The sequence below is a fragment of the Hippocampus bargibanti genome, linkage group LG08, assembly GCF_051943395.1.
Source record: "Hippocampus bargibanti isolate YZ-2025 linkage group LG08, ASM5194339v1, whole genome shotgun sequence".
NCBI classification, from domain to species: domain Eukaryota; kingdom Metazoa; phylum Chordata; class Actinopteri; order Syngnathiformes; family Syngnathidae; genus Hippocampus; species Hippocampus bargibanti.
In genome coordinates this window covers 3,172,430-3,192,874 of record NC_142741.1, presented here as the reverse complement: position 1 = coordinate 3,192,874, position 20,445 = coordinate 3,172,430, and the positions used below count along the sequence as shown (strand labels likewise).

General features: G+C 38.0%; 3 protein-coding genes and 1 long non-coding RNA gene across 10 annotated transcripts in view; 1 reads left to right on the top strand and 3 right to left on the bottom strand.

The window, feature by feature from the left end:
- LOC148894316 (abl interactor 1-like) overlaps positions 1 to 5,952 on the bottom strand; it is a 13,247-nt gene extending 7,295 nt beyond the window's left edge. For both annotated transcript variants that reach the window (XM_089003322.1, XM_089003323.1), the window contains exons 1-3: positions 5,485 to 5,952; positions 3,251 to 3,418; positions 107 to 283 (exon numbers count right to left, since the gene is read on the bottom strand). In XM_089003322.1, coding sequence (XP_088859448.1) covers positions 107 to 283; positions 3,251 to 3,418; positions 5,485 to 5,601 — 462 coding nt within the window. In that variant the 5' untranslated portion in view covers positions 5,602 to 5,952. The remainder of the gene's footprint in view (positions 1 to 106; positions 284 to 3,250; positions 3,419 to 5,484) is intronic.
- The window catches only part of LOC148894314 (uncharacterized), a 24,303-nt gene extending 8,598 nt beyond the window's left edge, over positions 1 to 15,705 (top strand). The window contains exon 3 of the long non-coding RNA XR_016115867.1: positions 15,568 to 15,705. This is a non-coding gene — a long non-coding RNA (uncharacterized LOC148894314). The remainder of the gene's footprint in view (positions 1 to 15,567) is intronic.
- Positions 6,092 to 14,225, bottom strand: tmem237a (transmembrane protein 237a). Of its 3 annotated transcripts, none has more exons than XM_089003325.1 (11): positions 14,092 to 14,225; positions 13,210 to 13,288; positions 12,367 to 12,440; positions 12,010 to 12,132; positions 11,062 to 11,170; positions 10,815 to 10,969; positions 9,055 to 9,448; positions 8,893 to 8,966; positions 7,244 to 7,331; positions 7,029 to 7,150; positions 6,092 to 6,301 (listed from the first exon to the last, which is right to left on the bottom strand). In XM_089003325.1, exons 3-11 carry the CDS (start codon positions 12,428 to 12,430, stop codon positions 6,234 to 6,236), a joined length of 1,197 nt encoding a protein of 398 aa, XP_088859451.1. In that variant the 5' UTR covers positions 12,431 to 12,440; positions 13,210 to 13,288; positions 14,092 to 14,225; the 3' UTR covers positions 6,092 to 6,233. The 3 variants fall into 3 exon arrangements, with proteins under 3 accessions (XP_088859451.1, XP_088859452.1, XP_088859453.1); XM_089003326.1 differs by lacking the exon at positions 14,092 to 14,225 and having other exon boundaries at positions 9,055 to 9,246; positions 9,325 to 9,448; positions 11,062 to 11,179; positions 13,210 to 13,350; XM_089003327.1 differs by lacking the exon at positions 14,092 to 14,225 and having other exon boundaries at positions 9,055 to 9,246; positions 9,325 to 9,448; positions 13,210 to 13,350.
- On the bottom strand, positions 14,183 to 20,445 carry LOC148894313 (MAGUK p55 subfamily member 4-like). Of its 4 annotated transcripts, XM_089003320.1 has the most exons (21): positions 20,367 to 20,445; positions 19,314 to 19,366; positions 18,777 to 18,898; positions 18,611 to 18,688; positions 18,433 to 18,516; positions 18,237 to 18,368; positions 18,075 to 18,156; positions 17,918 to 18,003; positions 17,753 to 17,824; positions 17,479 to 17,675; positions 16,599 to 16,666; positions 16,503 to 16,520; positions 16,395 to 16,424; positions 16,245 to 16,265; positions 15,850 to 15,888; positions 15,561 to 15,728; positions 15,312 to 15,392; positions 15,113 to 15,206; positions 14,942 to 15,050; positions 14,732 to 14,866; positions 14,183 to 14,368 (listed from the first exon to the last, which is right to left on the bottom strand). In XM_089003320.1, exons 2-21 carry the CDS (start codon positions 19,336 to 19,338, stop codon positions 14,183 to 14,185), a joined length of 1,827 nt encoding a protein of 608 aa, XP_088859446.1. In that variant the 5' UTR covers positions 19,339 to 19,366; positions 20,367 to 20,445. The 4 variants fall into 4 exon arrangements, with proteins under 4 accessions (XP_088859446.1, XP_088859445.1, XP_088859444.1 ...); XM_089003319.1 differs by having other exon boundaries at positions 16,503 to 16,666; positions 17,479 to 17,595; positions 17,676 to 17,824; XM_089003318.1 differs by having other exon boundaries at positions 16,503 to 16,666.

Genomic DNA, 20,445 nt, shown 5'->3' with positions numbered 1-20,445 from the left:
CGCACATCCACGAAAGCCAGAAAAACAAAACAAAAAGAGAAAAGGAGGAAATGGTTACCATGACGACTGTACGGGGGGCATAAAGACATAACAACGTGGCTAGCACCTTGACGCCGTGACCGATCTCATCCAGCATGCCGAAATCCACCGGTTTGCGAACGTAGCGTAATGGCCTCTCGGGATTGGGCGGCGCCACGATCTTGTGGGCGTGGCTAGCATTCTTATTGGCCGTCAGCACGCCGATCTCCCGCCTCGCCACTTTCTCCTCGTGGATGCTCACCGTCTACGCGACGCCATAGCAAAAACATTCATCCGTCGTGAAAACTTATTATTAAAAAAAATAAATATTAAACAAAAAAGTATTATTAGTAGCAGTCATAGTAGTAGTAGTAGTATAATAATTATTATGATTATTATTTTATGATTATTATGAGTGTTATTTTTATTAGTATAATAATTATGATTATTGTGATTATTATGATTATGATTATTATGCTGATGATGACAATTATTCTTATTTTTATTCTTCATCTTCTTCTTCTTCTTCTTCTTATTATTATTATTATTATTATTATTATATACTGTATATATTAAATGTGGGAATATTTGCATTCTAGTTCATACCAATGACGCTACCCACCGCCTACTAAACTTTTATTATTATTTTTATTATTATTATTATTATTATACATTTCATTTATAAGCGCCTTTCAAAACGCTCAAGGACACTTTACAGTCATGGGATAGTGCAGGTGAGATTATTATTATTATTTTTTTATTATTAGTAGTATTAGTATTAGTAGTAGTATTAGTATAATAATAATAATAATAATAATTATTATTATTATTATTATTATTATAATTATGATTATGATGATGATGATGATTAGTCTTATTTTTATTAGTACAATTATTATGATTATTGTGATTATTATGATTATTATGGTTATTATGATGATGATGACAATTATTCTTATTTTTATTATTCATCTTCTTCTTCTTATTATTATTATTATTATTATATACTGTATACGTATATTAAATGTGGCAATATTTGCATTCTAGTTCATACCAATGACGCTACCCACCGCCTACTAAACTTTTATTATTATTATTATTATTATTATTATTATTATTATTATTATTATTATTATTATTATTATTATTATACATTTCATTTATAAGCGCCTTTCAAAACGCTCAAGGAAACTTTACAGTCATGGGATAGTGCAGGTGAGCAGGCGAGATTATTATTATTATTTTTATTATTAGTAGTATTAGTATTAGTAGTAGTATTAGTATAATAATAATAATAATTATTATTATTATTATTATTATTATTGTTAGTATTATTAGTAGTGTTAGTATAATAAAAATAATAATTATTATTATTGTTATTATAATTATGATTATGATGATGATGATGATGATTAGTCTTATTTTTATTAGTACAATTATTATGATGATTATGGTTATGATTATTATGACGATGACAATTATTCTTATTCTTATTATTGTTATGATTATGAGGATGATGATGATGATGATGATGATGATGATGATGATGATGATGATGATGATGATGGACGAACAAATAAGACTGATGCCCATTAAGTGTGAAAAAGCGACCCGGGCACAACTGCCCTTTTACAAATGTGGCACAATGCCTCCATTTCTGCCTCCGTTTCGGACTCGGGTCGTCTTTTCAAGGCTTGTCAGAAGCGGCGCTGCGAGGGTGGCAGCTGTTGCGTAGGCGAGTGCGGCGGGCGTCGGCGGTGGCGCCGGCGGTGACGCCGACTCGCACAAAAAGATGAACTGATCTGAAGCATCGGCATTCATTAAGATGAATGCCGACAAGTGAAAAGAGTGTTTTTTTTTTTAAAAAACAACAACAACAACAACAACACTCAATTTACTTGTTTAGGGGGGGATGTCCTAGCATCCTCGTTACACAACATGCTCGTCTCTTACATGTTTCCTTTCTTCTTTAATAATAATAATAATAATAATAATAATAATATTTCATTTCTAAGCGCCTTTCAAAACTCTTAAGGTCACTTTACAGTCACAGGACAAGTTTTTTTTTCTGTGGGTGAGCAGCGGCAGCCACACGCGCCAGCATTCACTCATAAATACATAAATAAATAGATACAGGAATAAATAAATATATATATATATATATATAATATATATATATATATGACTATATATATATATGAGAGTTATATATATATATATATATTAAATAATACATTTAATTTCTAAGCGCCTGTGACTGGATAGTGTCCTTGAGAGTTTTGAGAGGCGCTTATAAATTACATGTATTATTATTATTATTATTATTATTCTTATTATTATTATTATTACTATTACTACTACTACTACTACTATTACTATCATGATTAATATTGATATTGATATTGATATTCCGATTACGATAACTATTACTAGTAGTATTATAACTACTACTATTACTATCATGATTAATATTAATATTAATATTAATATTAATATTAATATTAATATTAATATTAGCATTAACATTAACATTAATATTAATACATACTACTAATATTAATACATACTACTACTATTACTACTATTATTATTATTATTATTATTATTATTATTATTATTATTATTATTACTACTACTACTACTACTACTACTACTATTACTATTACTATCATGATTAATATTGATATTGATATTGATATTACGATTACGATAACTATTACTAGTAGTATTATAACTACTACTATTACTACTACTATTACTATCATGATTAATATTAATATTAATATTAATATTAACATTGACATTAACATTAATATTAATACATTATTAATATTAATACATACTACTAATATTACTACTATTATTATTTTTATTATTATTATTATTATTATTACTATTACTACTACTACTACTACTACTACTACTATTACTACTATTACTATCATTATTAATATTGATATTGATATTACGATTACGATAACTATTACTAGTAGTATTACAACTACTACTATTACTACTACTATTACTATCATGATTAATATTAATATTAATATTAATATTAATATTAATATTAATATTAATATTAGCATTAACATTAACATTAACATTAACATTAGCATTAACATTAACATTAATATTAATACATTATTAATATTAATAGATACTACTACTATTACTACTACTATTATTATTATTATTATTATTATTATTATTATTATTATTATTATCCAACCTGTGCGATATGATTAACGGAGCTCTCCATGCCCCGCAACTGAGACGTCTGGATGTCCAGCATCAGCAGCATGTTGTTGGCCAGGGTGTTGATGAGGTAGGCCACGCTGGCCACCGACTGCGTCGTGTAGCTCTTGGTCTCCTCCAGGGCTACGTGTTTATCCGACGCCTGCGGAGGGACGTCAGATTTTTTTTTTATCACAATAATCATAATAAATAATAATAATAATACATTTTATTTGAAAGCGCTTTTCAATAGGCTAATGGGAGAATGCTAACAGCCGTTAGCAGCTTCATTCTCATGTCACCCTCATCCAGCTGTGAAATTCGAGGGGTTACATTTCAATTACCCCCCCCCCCTAAAAAAAATATGATTTTGGTCAATTATTGACCAATTTAAAGTACAGTGATACCTCAGCTTACGAACGCTTTAGCTTCCAAACCTTTCACCTTACGAAAATTACATTCGCGAGAATATACGGTGGCTGGCGGACTAGTTTTTGTCATCCCCCTTTGAGTGCAGATGTGGTTTGTTATCGAGGTGTTTCTGTGTTGTCTAAGCAACGGTCGCAGCCAGTAGAAGAGGTTGAACAACTTCTGTTGATTAGGATTATTGAAAAGCAGCTAGCGGGGGACAGTGTGACTGAGGGTATTATCGCAGAAAAAAGCACGGCAACTTCACTCGGGTATCATCAAGACGCAACTACATCAACGACCATCACAAAGATAAATAAAACGACTTTATTATATAGTACAGTTTATTTCTTTCATTACAAAACAATAGCACAGTTATTATACATAAAATAAGGTCTATTTTGTGTAGTTTTAAGGCTTATTTTAATAATAATCATACATTTCATTTATAAGCGCCTTTATAAACTCTCAAGGACACTTTACAGTCACATTATATTTTTTCTGCGGGTGAGCATTATGTTTTATGGGGATCTGGGAACGGATTATTCTCATTTTAATGGTTTCTTATGGGAAATAAATGTTTGGCAGACGAACTTTTCGCCCGACACACACTTTCTGGGAACCAATTAAGTTCATAAGCTGATGTATCACTATATTCAAAATGTCTTTTTTTTTCTTTGACAATGCAATATAAATAGTTGAACAAATATAGTGTTTTGGGAGCTCTAGCGATGATGGTTAGCGAGCTAGCGGCTAGCGTGGAACACTGACGCAGCAAGTCCATTTTTACGAATATGTGATTTTCACACATTTCAACTAAAGTCGTGTTCAAGTGGACTAATGCGAGGAACTGCAGTACGTCCTTCCTTCTTGAGACATGCGATTATACCATCTGTGTGACGATGTTTATTTTGAGTAAGCTTAGTGCTTACATGCAAATGATATGTATGTGCGTGTGCGTGTGTGTGTGTGTGTGTGTGTGTGTGTGTGTGTGTGTGTGTGTGTGTGTGTGTGTGTATAAGCAGAACAAATGCAATGTAGGTCAATGCAAACTCATTCATGCCAGAGGTTGACAAGAAATGCACTGACGCGCACACACACACACACACACACACACACACACACACACACACACACACACACACACACACACACACACATTGTAATTATTGCATTATAATATAATATAATTATAAATATAAATATAAATTGCATAACCCGCACAAGCCATCTGTACGCATGATGCAAAAAACCCAGCTAAACAGAACACAATTGATGAGGAACTAGATAAAATTATGGCAGAGAAAGCACCTATAAGGAATCATTCCTCAAGATGGTGAAAGAAGAAGGCTACGTTCCTCATCAAGTGTTTAATGCTGATGAAACCGGCCACTCCATTCCATCAAGCCATCAACGACCATCACGAAGGTCAATAAAACGACTTTATTATACAGCACAGTTTATTTCTTTAATTATAATACCATAGCACATTTATTACACATAAAATAAGGTATATTTTGTGTAGTTTTAAGGCTTAGAAAATTAGAAAATTGTGTTTTACGGGGACCTGGGAACGGATTATTCTCATTTCAATGGTTTCATATGGGAAATGATTTTTTAGGATACACACTTTTCGCCTTACACACTGTCTGGGAACCAATTAACTTCGTAAGCCAAGGTATCACTGTATAGTAGTCACTCATTTTTGGGCGCGAAAAACGGGGGTTCACTGTCAACTCTTTCACTGCCGGTGATACGCCCACTCCTATGATTAACATCACTTACACAGACTCCATTTCCCCCCCAAAAAAAAACGCCTACCTGGATATAGTTGGTCTCGCAGTACTCGGCGACCCTATCCAGGTTGGGAAAACTGTCAAGAAGAGCCTTTCTCCCCGCGGGAATCTCCTCCTCGAGAAGAATTTGAAGCTCCGCCATGATTACATGTTTGCCCGAATTGACACTACAGCCCGAGCTTCGCGTGCTGATGCTTTCACGTAACCTGGGATTAATTGAAACTCTCGCGCGATCAGCGATTTTATAGACGGAAATTGTGTTGGTATTAAAATAATGGCAACTGATTACGGTTTAAACGTTTGGAGACGAATTACGTTGGTTGCTTCATATTTTTTTTGTGTTAGTTAGTCATGGTAAAGGAATAGTGTCTGAGTTTTACATGAAGGTCCTAAACGCATCACTTTGCAAATCCCACTTGTGAGAGAATTCATTCATTTTTATTGGAGGGTGTTCATTTTTCGACATTTTCAGCATCTCAATATCTTTGCAAATATGATCATTTAAATTTGTAATATTGTAGCGCACAAAATTACCATTCTTATTATTCATATGTTTGATTTACAATTATGTCCAAACGATCAATACATACATTCAACGTTTTTGCAATATTATTATTTCAAATATAGTGATGTAAAACAACACGTTACTTTGTTTATTTCTTTAAGTCACAAAACCACAGAGGACAGAAAATAAGTGTAAAACACGTACTGTACGAAAAAAAAAAACAATATTTTTCAAATAAATACTTGGAATTAGGGGTTTTAAATGAAGTCTTAAGCTTGTATATCAAAGGTGTCATCGGCTCGGGGATAACTTTCGACTTCCATGGACATTAAGAACTCTGTAAAAAAAAAAAAGAACAACACATAAAATCTTACATAAAATAATAATAACATTAATAACCCTCATAAAAAAAAACAAAGATGACAACTTCCTGTTTAACGCCGTGCGCAGAGAATTTTTGGTGCGCCCTATCAAGTGTTCTGAAAGGCGCTTGTAAATTAAATGTACAGTGATACCTTACCTTGGCTTACGAACTTAATTGGTTCCAAGACAGAGTGTGTAAGGCAAAAAGTGTGTATCCCAAAAATTAATTTCCCATAGGAAACCATTAAAATGAGAATAATCCGTTCCCAGGTCTCCATAAAACATATTTTTTTTTACTTTCTAATTTTCTAAGCCTTAAAACTACGATTTAATAACTCTTTAATGTTTAACCCCCTCCCTCACTGTTGCGTTCTTGACCAATCACGTGGCTTTAACCAAAGACTGGTGGCGGGGAATAGAGGACAAAAACAGTCGGCTGCCATTTTCTTGTTAGGAAAACGGGCTCAAACGACACATCACTCATTGTGTGTATCCCGAAAAATAGTTTGTATGCCAAGGTAAAATGTTCATAAATTTAACGTTCGTAAACCGAAAAGTTCATAAGCCAAGGGGTTCATAAACCGTGGTATCACTGTATTATTATTATGATTATCAAGATAAATATTCCAACCAAATGTGTTCAAATTGTACGAGGGTACGCCGATTTCAAATGTAGAAAACGCTACAACAACAAAATGTACCTTCCGTGTAGTCAATATCTGGCCGCGTGGAGATAATGGCCCAGGCCAGGCCGACCAGCATCGCTACCACCAGGTTGACCACGATCCACGGTTGTAAGATCTGTTCCTCGGAACCAGGGGGCCTAAAGGGACATTCTTCTTCTTTTATCGGATCATTTGGAAGATGTGCAACAGGGACATTGAAAAAAAAAAAAAATAATAATCATAAATGTCACCATAGAGTCTCGTTGGCGGTGGGATAAAGGTGGATGCGATCGCTGGTCATCTGCTGACTGAGGGACAGGATCAGCGCAATGAAGTACACTGATGGATGGATGGATGGATAACAAATAATATGGCAACACAAAGACACAGTCATTCATTCATCAGCATTTGCTGTACCCTCTTTGTGACATGAAGGAGTTTTAGGACGACTTAAACATTCAATGCAGCGTAAGAAACCTTAGACTCTCTTGTTTCATCAGAAAAAAAAAACAGTGAATTCCTAAATTATGGGTTTGGAGTTATATGAGCTTGAAATGAGGGCAGCTGTCCAAAATACAATACCATACATACATACTGGATAGATGGAGGGATTTTGGACAGCCGCCCTCATTTCAAGCTCATATAACTCCAGACCCATATAATTGAGGAATTAACTGTTTTTTTCTGATGAAACAGAGTCTAAGGTTTCTTACGCGGCATTGTCATCCTAAAACTGCTTCATGCCACAAAGAGGGTACAGCAATTGCTGAAGAATGAATGACTCTCTGTGTCTTTGTGCTGTCATCTTATTCATTTCTTCATTCATTCATTTCTTTCCTTTCCACTTCTTTTCATAACTTTGCTGCTGTGTTACTTCCGGGTAGAGTGAATGATTGCGCGAATGGCTGCCGCTGCTCACCCGCACAAAAAAAAAAATCCTGTGACTGTAAAGTGGACTTGAGAGTTTTGAAAGGCACTTAGAAATTAAATGTATTATTATTATTATTATTATTATTACGATTATGATGATGATTATTATTATTCTGATGACGCTTATGATTATTACGATTATGATTATTACGATTATGATTACTATTATTATTATTATTATTAGTAGTAGTAGTAGTAGTAGTAGTATTATTATTGTTATGAACATTATGATTATGATTATTATGATGTTGATAATGATGATTATTATTATTATTACGATTATGATTATTACGATTATGATTATTACGATTATGATTACAATTATTGCAATTATTATTATTATTATTATTAGTAGTAGTAGTATTAGTATTATTATTATTGTTATGAACATTATGATTATGATTATTATGATGTTGATGATGATGATTATTATTATTATTACGATTATGATTAGAATTATGATTACGATTATTACAATTATTATTATTATTATTATTAGTAGTAGTAGTAGTAGTAGTAGTAGTATTATTATTATTATTGTAATGAACATTATGATTATGATTATTATGATGTTGATGATGATTATAATTATTATTATTACGATTATGATTATTACAATTATGATTACAGTTATTATTATTATTATTATTATTATTATTATGAACATTATGATTATGATTATTATGATGATTATTATGATTGATTATTATTATGATGACGATGATGATGATGATGATTATTATTGTTATTATCTTTATTATTATCATTATTATCATCATCTTCTTCTTCTTCTTCTTCTTCTTCTTCTTCTTCTTCTTCTTCTTCTTATTATTATTATTATTATTATTATTATTATTATTACACTACAAATAAAGCAATGGCGAGAAGTTGATGATGAAGGACTCTATTTTCGCCTGAACGGCTTTTGCGTTTGAGGTCTCGAAGTGCGCCGTTGCTGTATCGAGCTCACGGAATGAGGCGAGGGCAGCGGGATCCAAAGTAACGAACCCCCTCAGAGCCATGGACGCCTTAGCCAGGTTGACGCTGAAAGTCACACCAAAAAAAAAAAAAAACATCCAAAATCAACAAAATGGCGGACTTGACGGCAAAAGAGGAAGTGGAACCAATTTACCGGTCGAAGGCGGACACGGTGCTGATGGCGAGCAACAAGTAGAGCAACGACTGCGCGCTGTAGGCCAGCGAGTGATACTGCTGCAGAAGGTTAGCCAGCGCGGACATGTGCTCACCCGCTAGCACGTACACCACGCTCACGTTCCACGCCGCGTAGCCTGACAGGAAGCCATGACAGAACAATCCAAGGACCCTGCAACGGCGCGTTCGAGAACCCGATGGAATGACATCATCAATGATAGGACGACACGTGATGCTACGACGCGCACACCTGAAGCTGCTGTGGATCTTGACGGCGATGTCTCTGGTGCTCCACGTCATCTGGCTGGGCTCCAAGTAGTCGTCCGCCGGGTCGGGATGTCGCAACTGGTCCACTCGCTCTGACTGGAAACGACCTACACGCACCCACGCGGACTTTTTAAAGGACAACCGACGTCTCCGGACAAGTTGTGTCCATCATTTGTAAAATGGCTTCAAATGACTTCTACTGAGCGGATTTTACAAAGATTCCACCGCATATAGCGATATTTTACGTTTTAAGACTTGTTTTTGAGTTGGTGACGAGTCCGTACGTGACGTCACTAAAGGAACGCCCCCCGAGCGAGGATTTTGGACTGCCGCCCTCATTTCAAGCTCATATAACTCCAGACCCATATAATTGAGGAATTAACTGTTTTTTTTTCTTTCTTTCCTCTCTCCTCTTCCGTTCATAACTTTGCTGCTGTGTTACTTCCGGGTAGAGTGAATGATGGCGCGAATGGCTGCCGCTGCTCACCCGCACAAAAAAAAAATCCTGTGACTGTAAAGTGGACTTGTGAGTTTTGAAAGGCGCTTAGAAATTAAATGTATTATTATTATTATTATTATTATTATTACGATTATGATTAGCAAACTAATAGCTGGCTATTTATTGGCTATCTAGCTGGCTGGCTATCTATTAGCTATCTATCCAGCTAGCTGGCTATCTATTAGCTATATCTGGATATCTATTAGCTACCTATCCAGCTAGCTAGCAAACTAATAGCTGGCTATTTATTGGCTATCTAGCTGGCTGGCTATCTATTAGCTATCTATCCAGCTACCTGGCTATCTATTAGCTATATCTGGATATCTATTAGCTACCTATCCAGCTAGCTAGCAAACTAATAGCTGGCTATCTATTGATTATCTTATGATTATGATTATGATGATGATGATTATTATTATTATTATGATTACGATTATTCCAATTATTATTATTTTTTAAATTATTTATTTACGTATTGTGATCAATTTATGTGTCTATTTATTTATTTATTTATTTATCGTAAAATAATTAGATCATAATAATATATCTCATATCATATATCATTTTCATATAACATAATATAATATAATATAATATAATATAATATAATATAATATAATATACAGTAAAGTCTCGTTATATCGATATTCAAGGGAGTCCGAAAAAATATCGATATAGCCGGGACTATCGATATATCCGATATCGATATAACGAGACTTTACTGTAATATAATATAATATAATATAATATAATATAATATAATATAATATAATATAATGTATCATATCATATCATATCATATATCATATCATCATTTTCATATCATTTTCATATCATTTTCATATCATTTTCAGATAATATAATATAATATAATATAATATAATATAATATAATATAATATAATATCAATGCCCAATTGATACTAATAAAGGCAAATCCAATCCAATTCGGATTCCTCGGAGAAAGTAACTCACGATGTCTCTCGACAAAGACTCTGCCGACGGGTTGACTGCTTCCTTGTGGGGCGGAGAACAAGGAATGTTGAGGAATGGGCGCCGATGCGCTGGCCACAACGTCTTCATCTTCAGCTCCGACACCAACGCTGTGATGCTCGTTGGATTTGCTCTTCCTGCGCAAGGCCGCGACCATCCAACAACCACGATGTCGTATGGAAAGAGAGCGCTCAATACAGTAAATGGACGGATGGATCTGAAGGCTAACCTCTTCCTTTTGGTCCGTCTGGTCATCGCGACGGCCAACGCTTCCTCCTCGCCAAACTCGGCTTCGGCCGTGTCCCCGTTTGGCGTGTCGACGTTCTCCACTTGTTGATCTGAAAATACTCGATGAGCCGTGACAGAAGACAACAAAAAGACTATTTTTGGTGCCAAAAGCGGGCAAGAGACAACAACATAAAGCTACAACATAGCTATCTCGCTGGTTAGCTGGCTATCTATTAGCTATCTATCCAGCTAGCTAGCAAACTAATAGTTGGCTATTTATTGGCTATCTAGCTGGCTGGCTGGCTATCTATTAGCTATCTATCCAGCTGGCTGGCTATCTATTAGATATCTATTAGCGAGCTATTACCTACCTATTAGCTATCTAGCTAGCCAGCTGGCTGGCTATCTGTTAGCTATCTATCTGGCTATCTATTAGCTATCTATCCAGCTGGCTAGCAAACTAATAGCTGGCTATTTATTGGCTATCTAGCTGGCTGGCTGGCTATCTATTAGCTATCTATCCAGCTGGCTGGCTATCTATTAGCTATATGTGGCTATCTATTAGCTACCTATCCAGCTAGCTAGCAAACTAATAGCTGGCTATCTATTGGCTATCTAGCTGGCTGACTATATTAGCTATCTATCCAGCTAGCTGGCTATCTATTATATATATATATATATATATAATAGCTAGCTTGCTTTCGATCTATTTGAGTTATTCCGGGTGTGACTGCCGCTGCTCACCCACAGAAAAACTGATCCAGTGACTGTAAAATGACCTTGAGAGTTTTGAAATGCGCTTATAAATGGATTTTGGAAGGCGCTTAGAAATGAAATTTATTATTATTATTATTATATTATTATTATTATTATTATTATTAACAAAATTTGGCCACAAAAATAACATCTTGCCCATACAGTCTTATCACCCAAAAACGAAAAGGCTAACCAATCGTATGCGTCCGCTTCTTTTTTTTCTTCTTCTGTGGTGCCGCCGCATCGAGGATGTCCGGCGTTGCCGCTTCCTTGTTCCGATTGGTCAATCCTTCTTTCTCCACTTCCACACAAACCACTTGAGAAACAAACCAGCTAATCATGACATTTGGATGTCACGTCGGACTGATAATGTTGCTAAGTAGAATTACTTCTATCTTTGTAGTACATTTTGTCCCAGTAACGTGTAGTATTGTAGTATCAGCCATAAAGTATGTAGCACAGTTGTAATACATCTCAAGTAGAATTCATAACGTCGTAATCCCGATCACAATCCATGTAAATGTCGTCAAATAGGAATTAGCGCACTCACCTTCGCCATCGTCATCGTTGACTTCCTTTTTGGACTTCCTCTTCCTGCCCTTGACAGTTGGCATGACGACCAGTCTGCCAATCAGTCATTGAGGTCAGTCAATTAGCGTTAAACGTTAGCAGTCATTGGATTAGCCTTCTCGAGCAGCTGTTGCCGGTTACGTTTGATTTAACATGCAAATAAAAAGTGGTTATGAAATGCTAACATGCTAACAACAACATGCTTAGATGAAGGCGTTAGCCATTAGCTAGGATAGCATTTTGAGCTGCTCGTTTATTGACTATTAACTGTGCTGCTATGATGCTACACCAATTCATCCCGTTACAGCGACGACTATGCTACACGTATTACTTTGATAGGCTACTTGTACTTTGTGCTGTGCTAACACACATCTCAAAACGCTGTGTCACAAAATGATGCTACACATATTTCCACGGCTACTATTGTGCTACGGGTACAAACACAATGACCGTTACTTTAAGACATGTTTTAACGCTAATAAGCTCTACCAATTACCACTGACACGAAATTGATCCACACACTACTGGTAGAAGTACGACTATGCTACTTGTATGACTACTGGTAGTAATTCTACACCAAATGTGTTGCTAATGGTACGCTGGCTTGGACTACTACTGGTAATTACCACAATGTGACACATTAGCATGAGTATGCTACATGTATTACTTCTATGCTACACCTATTGGTACTGGTATACCGAGTTGTACAAAAGACACTACTTTTACCACGTGTTGCTACCAGTACTAGCGCTTCAATAATGTCAACACAAATCTGATTTTTAAATCACCACACGCTACACATGCTAAAGCTAATGTCACTCACCTGTCTGCGCTGCGCTCAGCTTGTTTTCACGATGGCGACATGGGTGCCGATGTGAGTGACAGGTGGACATGTCCTGAGCCTGTGGCGGGGGAGCTTTGTGATGATGTCATGAGCAAAGCAGCCATCGACACTAATCTGACCGGCAGTAGGCCTACGTCTCTGGGTTGCCATCAAAGGACTTTAGTCACTTCACGTCATATTGGATGATTGATAAAGGAAACGAATAACACAAAAAAACGTGGATGACAAAACATGCCAAACCTTAAGCTAAGTCTTCTAATATCGTTGTCTTCTAATATTATATATTGAGTCATAGAAGAGCAACATTAGTACACAAGTATTTTTCACGTCCACTCAATATTCTGGCTCGTGACTACATTCGCTGACAAAAAATGTTACAGTAGCAAATCCTGTTAGTGCTAATTAGCTCCAAATGACGGATTAGGGGAGAAGGGAGATTGAGGCGTTGATTTTAGACATATACAGTCGCTAACCTTGATTGTTTGGTCACTAGATGGAGTCTGTAAGTGGATAGAGTACATTGGTAGGTTGTAGCGAGTTAAACAGGTATGGCAATAGGTTGGTTGCTAGATAGTCAGGTTACTCAGTGGGAAGCTAAGTAGTTGTACTAGTGCAGCGTGTTCTACCGGAGACGAATTCCTTGTGTGTTCTACATACTTGGCCAATAAAGGTGATTCTAATTCTGATTTTGAAGTAGGAATAACCTTTAGGTGGGGAAAGTCGATTGGTCTCAAACTAGGGAGGCAAAATGTCTGTATCTGGATAGCTAAATACATATGCTACGTCAGTCGTTTATAGAAGAATAGAGTACAACCAAATTATGGCTTTGAACTTTTAGAGGGCAGTACTGTGTTAGCATACCTGCATCTACACAAAGCTGTAGGCAGTGCTAGCTGCACGTCAATCTGTATTGGAAATTAGTGTGTGATGCTAGTCCACGTTTAGCATTCAGCTACTCCGGTATTCGTGTCCAACTGACGGGTATCCAGTTTGCGTCTTCCTGCGCTCGCTGGATTGCGGCGTGTAGCTTAGCACAGGTGTCGCTTAGCTGCTCGTTGATTAGCGCCTCGTCAAACAAATGTTTGTACTTGTGCTCCATCTGCCGAGACGACTCCGACAGGTCCACAAGGTCCTGTTTCTGTAGCACAGACACGGCTGTTGTTAGCTAGCTAGATGGCTATGTACTACGTATAGTAGGTATGTCTTTCACTAGTTAAGTCGCAAGGAGCAGTGGGTAGGTAAGTAGGTCATACAGTTGCAAGGTCGTTAGGCAGGTTAGGTGGTTGGACAGTATCAAGCTAGGTTGGAAACTGAATAGCTATGTATGCAGCTAAGAAGGTTGGGGTGTTGAATATGTGGTAGACAGGAAGTTAGCTAGATAGATTGCTATGTAAGTAGGTAGGTCACTAGTTAGATGTCTATGTAGGTTGCTTGCTATGTACTGTACTGTATCCTCTGTTTTGTATGTAGGTATGTATGCATTTGCACTGCTGAGTCTTACAGTGATGTATCTGTTGTGCAGGTAACTGCAAATCATTCTGGCGTTTCCTCTAGTTTGTGCGAGTTTTTCCAAGCTGGGAGCTTTGATGAAGATCACGTACGGCTTGTACCTCCTGGTCCTCAGAGGAAGAATGTTCTACAACATGACAAATTCTCTGTAAAAAAAACACTTCAATGTATTATTGCCACTGTGACTGATGTGTATTCCTACATGTGGTCCGATGTCAATAATGCACACGCGTCCCCGTTTGATGACCTCATTAATGGCGTCGATGCTGGTCCCGTAATTGTGGCCCTTAAACTCGCCGTGTTCCACAAACCTGCGCAAAAACACACAGTTGGGAGTTAATTGCGTGTAAAGAAAGTTAAAGCCAAAGCTTACCTGTGGCTGCACACCATGTAGTCAAAGAGCTCTTTGTTGACAAAGTGGTACTCTCTGCCTGTCTGTTCCCATGCCTTGATTGGTCGGGTGGTGTCTGCGACGGTCAATCACAACAAAAAACTGCTTCGTCACTCACTGGTTTCACTGTACACTGGTGTGCAGTGGTCACAGCGAGCCTCAAGAATGCAGTGTGTCGTACGTGGTATGGGTCCCTCATAGGTGTCTGGGTTTAGTTTGATGAGGGTCTGTCTCAGTTTATTGATGCCTACGCCTGACGCGCCTGTCCGGCATCACAAAATGGTCAATAAGACAAAAACAAAGTCAGCAAAACTGGACAAATGTGAACAAAAATTCACGAGTGTTTGTTAACTAGCTAGCTAGCTATAAGATCACTTTCTACTTCACTGATGAGGCTGAACAGAAACAAACTGTGTGATGGTTTTCTCACCCACAAGGATGATGAGCCGGTAATGATCCCCTGGGGGTCGACGATGGAGGATCACTTCCTCGTAGGGTGTGGCCACGTTGCCGCACAAAGCGGTGATGCTAGTGCTGGACTGACGCCTCTTCTTGGACAGTGTCCTCCTCAACAGACAAAAACTACGGCGGAAACCTGCTGGGGATACAATGATGTTTCATGATGACGTTTTTAGCACGGCTAAAAATCTCTTGAGAAGTAAGTATGATGTTACAAATAATAACAATAATCTGCATATTTAAAAAATGAATAATCTCACCAAGGTAGAGCCCATCAGGAAAGTCTGATTGTTCAGACTCTGAAAAATATGACAACAGATCATCCATCACGCAACTTTACATCATCACAACTAGCGAACCTACTACCTGACTGACAACTACTTGGTCGATTGATCTCACTGTTTTGATTGGCAAGGAACTTGATTGGCCATAGCCGACCACCGACCTGACTGACAAACTTACTAACCGACCAATCAACCAACTGACTACCTAATGAATTAACCGACTGACCTGACCAGGCTACCCGATTAGCCACCTTGCTATCTGATTAGCTAATTACCCAACAAAATAGTATACCTAACTGACTGCCTGACTATCTCTTATATCAACCGATCATTAATTATCTCTCTGACTGAGTAACTGGAGACTTACCTACCAAAATGTGTATCTTCCTGATCTGGTGGACAAAAAAAAGAAAGGGCAAGAAAAGCCATTGTATTTATTTTGAAATAAAAATCAACAACATGTCATGTAATAAAAGTAGTACCTACAGAATGATGTACACATTGTATCTACAGTATATTACCTGAAGTGCATTTCTCTTGGGGTTCCTCCTCTGGAGTAAAATATGAATTGTACAAAATCACATCATAGTTGATAGAATTCTAAGTATGCGGATGACAACACGACTCACCTTTATCAGTTACGGTGACTTCAGCAGCAGGAGGGGACAAACGTAGCGTTGAAGTATTAGCAACATCTCCGTGTATGACTGGTGAAGATACCTGACCTGCACCGCTGCCTCCGACACCACCCTCGTCCTCATCCTTAGACTCGAGAGCCCTCTGGTCCTGCTTCCTGATGACACCGAAATCACCAACAGTACGTCACAATATATTTGGGATACATTTGATATACGTCACAATCCCATTCAAGACTTTGACGGACGTGGCTCACGTCACAATTTGGGTTTGTTTGTTAGGTAGGCAGTTCTAGCTAGGTAGATAGTAAGTTAGCTAGTTGAGGTATGTATAGGTTGTTGGGCAGTCAGTTATTTCATGAGTGAACTTGGTAGTTAGGTTAGTCGCACCACCAGTCCATTGGTCCAGTTTAGTTAATCAGACAGTTGGCTCGTTAATTAAATACAGTAGGTAAATCTAGTAGCTAGTAGGTAGCTATATGTGTGATATCTTAGCTAGCTCATCAATCTGGCAGTCTGTTATTTTGGTAGTTAACTTGGGAGGTAGATAAATCGGTCAAGCCACCCAACAATCCACTGGTCTAGTTTAGTTAATGGTACTGTATAGTTTGCTAGTCTAGGTAAGCCTAGTAGGTAGCTCGATAAGCAATACTTTAGCTAGGTCCTTGGTTAGGTGGGAAGTCAATATGTTACTCAGTCAGTCGGTCATCTAGCTAGTTGGGCAGCTAGTAAATGGATTAGTTAGTCTCATAACAAGTTAGTTAACTAATTAGTTAACTGGTCAGAAAGTTAGCCATTCAGTCAGTTGGTTAGTTGGTTAAATGGTTATTTCGCTAGACAGTCAGTTGGTTGGTTAGTTAGCGAGTTGATTAATTTCCTGGTAACTCCCAGTCAGTCAGGCAGTCAATGTTTTCATTTGGTGATTAATGACTCAGTCCACCTTTCCATGTTTGCGATGGTGTTAGGTCACCTCTTCAAGGTGGCAGCTGATGGAATCAGTCCGGCAAAGGATGCAGAGCTTGTGATCTTCCTGGCCTGCCACCACTGTCCATCTGTTTGGTCCAAGACCTCCAGCACTTCCCCCTTGCTGAAGAAAACTCCCACATCTGAGCACGGCATGGAAGAATCCTGCAGCGGGAAGTAGTCCACCATGGCCCTCATGTATACCTCACACAGGAGAAGATGTACTTAGTATGCATCTCCGCGATCAAGACTCCTGAACAAGTCTGCTGAAGGTTCCTCACTGGTTTGTTGATGCTGCTCAGCTGGGACACGTTTGGAACTATTTTAAACAGGATGGTGCCCTCAGACCGCATCTGAGCACACAGGGAGAACAACAGAAGCAACAGATAATTTGGGAGAATGTTTATCATGACGAAAATGGGAACGATGCTTTCTGGCAGACTCACCAGAATCTGAATGACCTGCTCTGGCTCCAACCCCACCACTGGCTTTCCGTCCACCTCCATCAAAAGGTCTCCAGAATGGAGGAGACCTAACACAGAAATAGACACACACACAATCCAATACCGCACATCTGAACCATCGTATCTCAGACACACACACCACTGCGGTCCGCAAGTCCTCCACGAATCACCCTGGCGATAAAGATCTCGCCTGTCTCCTTATCCTTCTTGATGGTGGCCCCCTGACACACACACACAAACACGCATTGAGGACAATGGCGATATTGGACTCCCTTCAAAAGTTCTTCAGTTATGTTCTGACCAGAGGTTGTTCATTCTTTGCCAAACAAACAATCCTCGCGACCTCCTCATCTTCAGGCAACCCATCAGGTAGTGCCGCCAGGATGGGTCCAAAGTCAGCTTTAGCCACAGCGTCTTGACAGGACAAAATGGCCTAAGACCACGAGAGAATGGTGAGGCCTGGTCTCAAGAACCTAGCAGGGTACCGGATGTTGGACCTTCATGTGCGGAGAACTCAGTAGGATTTGAAGCTCCGCGGCTTCCACAGAAGGAGTCTGGACCGTATGTAGGACTCCCTGGACCTTGACAACAACACGGGAAAGAACGCAGAGTTAGCATCACTCTTTCTTCGGTTCATAAGTTGTCCTTATCGGCGTAGTAATCATTGACGACAACCTCGCGTGAGAGTCCTGAGGCGTGAGACAGGAAAGGGCGTGGCCAGAGTCTCTTGAACATCACCAGGCACTCGTAAATCTGGAGATGGAGAAAACAGGAAGTGATGTCATAAGATAAGAAGGACAGGAGTGCCCTCCCCTTTCTTTCTTCTTGGTTGGAAACATACCTGGAGCAGGGCATGCAGCCACTGAGTGCTCAGGAGTTCATGGAGGAGATGAGAGCCAATGACGTTTCTGCTAACGGCTTCGTTGACATCCTCCACCACCGTGGATAACAAATCGATGACGTCTGCGTATCGAAACACACACACACATACGCACATAACACACATGTGCACACACACACACACACACATACTACATTGAGTTGGATAACATCTCTGGAGTGAAATCTCTTTGTGAATGACACCATTTTGATTTAAAATAGCTGCTTCAAAAGTAAAATGGCTGACTTCCTGTGTCGACAGTCATGGCTTCTTTTAAACTTTTGAGTCCAAATCATTTAATCTTAAGCATTAAATGTGGTTCAACTTCTTCAGTGATCGGCTTGAAATATTAAAGTCGGATAAATGGACTCAAACGGACTTTAAAATGGCGTCTCCCAATAGAAATGAAGGACATCCTGTTGATGTGATTGTGTGTTTGGATTGGATTGGATTGGATTGGATTTGCCTTTATTAGTCTCGCAGTGGAGAAATTCCTACCATCATCATCATCCGTGTGCGTCATGACTGTCTTCTTTCACCATCAGCAACCCCTAAAAAATAATAAAATAAAGGGAAAAGCCGAAAAAGAAGAAGTCGTCGAACAGAGATGAACTTCCAACTACACGTCGAACCATTTAGTTCCACCAGAGAGCGCCATAGAGCTACACGGACACAAATAGAGTTTAGTTTGTCGTCAACGGGGCTCTAAATGGGGACCGATGCTAACTTTAGCTTTCTAATCTTAGCCTCGGTTCCAAGAAGTCGCTCCGTTGTGACGAGTGAAAGCTCACGAGTGTTCATTTGACTTAAAACGCTCTTGAAAATAGCATGTTTGTTTAAAAAGGAGTGACTAATAAAACGTTTTTTTCTTCTCATTTTGATGTACAAGATACAGTATGTGACTGACCAGACCACTGACAAACCACTCAGCCGAATAGTTGAAGGAATTATGAAGATTTTTTTTTATTCAAAAGAAAGTAAACATGTAACCCCCCCCCCCCCCCAAAAAAGCCCTCCGTGAATCATATCACACCTAATTTTTCGAGATATGTATCAAATTGTTTTTCATTGTAGAGAGGCAAACTCTTAATTAGGTTTTATTGTATTTCATTATTTTGAAAATAGCAATTGTGACTGTTCTTGCGATTCTTAAAAAAAAAATGAGAATCTTAAAATCTGTTGAGTTTTTTTTTTCTCAAGTTGATCGACAGCGATAATTGTCAGCCATCAAGTGACAAGTTACTCTATAAAATAAATGACAAAGTCATTGTTTTTGCGCAACTCCAATTAAAAAATATTGATTTCAAAGGATAGTCATGTAAAAGGATAGTCACTATGTGTTAATCCGGGCAATTTCCTTCGTATTCAAAAAATATTTCAGATCAAAAACATTTTGAATCCACACCCACAATGAAATTATTATCAATCGATATATACATATATTTTTTTTTATTTTTTTTTCCTGAAAAAATGTCACTAATTCTTCTGTCTGCTGTGTTAGCATTTAGCTCAAAGTAGCAGTGAAGGATGCGTTCTCAAGTTTCGACTCACCTCATGGTCGTCTCGCTGGACACACACGCTAATGTTTGCTGTTTTGAATGCCAAGATTACAGGTAATCCTTAAGCTTTT

What these genes read in the sequence shown, in the direction of transcription:
- tmem237a (XM_089003325.1), bottom strand. Translation starts at nt 12,430, where the DNA reads ATGCCAACTGTCAAGGGCAGGAAGAGGAAGTCCAAAAAGGAAGTCAAC. An exon ending in GAAGCGGACGCATACGATTG is followed by an intron (nt 11,171 to 12,009) that starts GTTAGCCTTTTC and finishes GAGTATTTTCAG; the next exon opens with ATCAACAAGTGGAGAACGTC. An exon ending in AGACGGACCAAAAGGAAGAG is followed by an intron (nt 10,970 to 11,061) that starts GTTAGCCTTCAG and finishes GGCCTTGCGCAG; the next exon opens with GAAGAGCAAATCCAACGAGC.
- LOC148894313 (XM_089003318.1), bottom strand. Translation starts at nt 19,338, where the DNA reads ATGACGCACACGGATGATGATGATG. An exon ending in TTATTGACATCGGACCACAT is followed by an intron (nt 14,867 to 14,941) that starts GTAGGAATACAC and finishes GTCATGTTGTAG; the next exon opens with AACATTCTTCCTCTGAGGAC. An exon ending in TGCACAACAGATACATCACT is followed by an intron (nt 14,369 to 14,731) that starts GTAAGACTCAGC and finishes TCTGTGCTACAG; the next exon opens with AAACAGGACCTTGTGGACCT.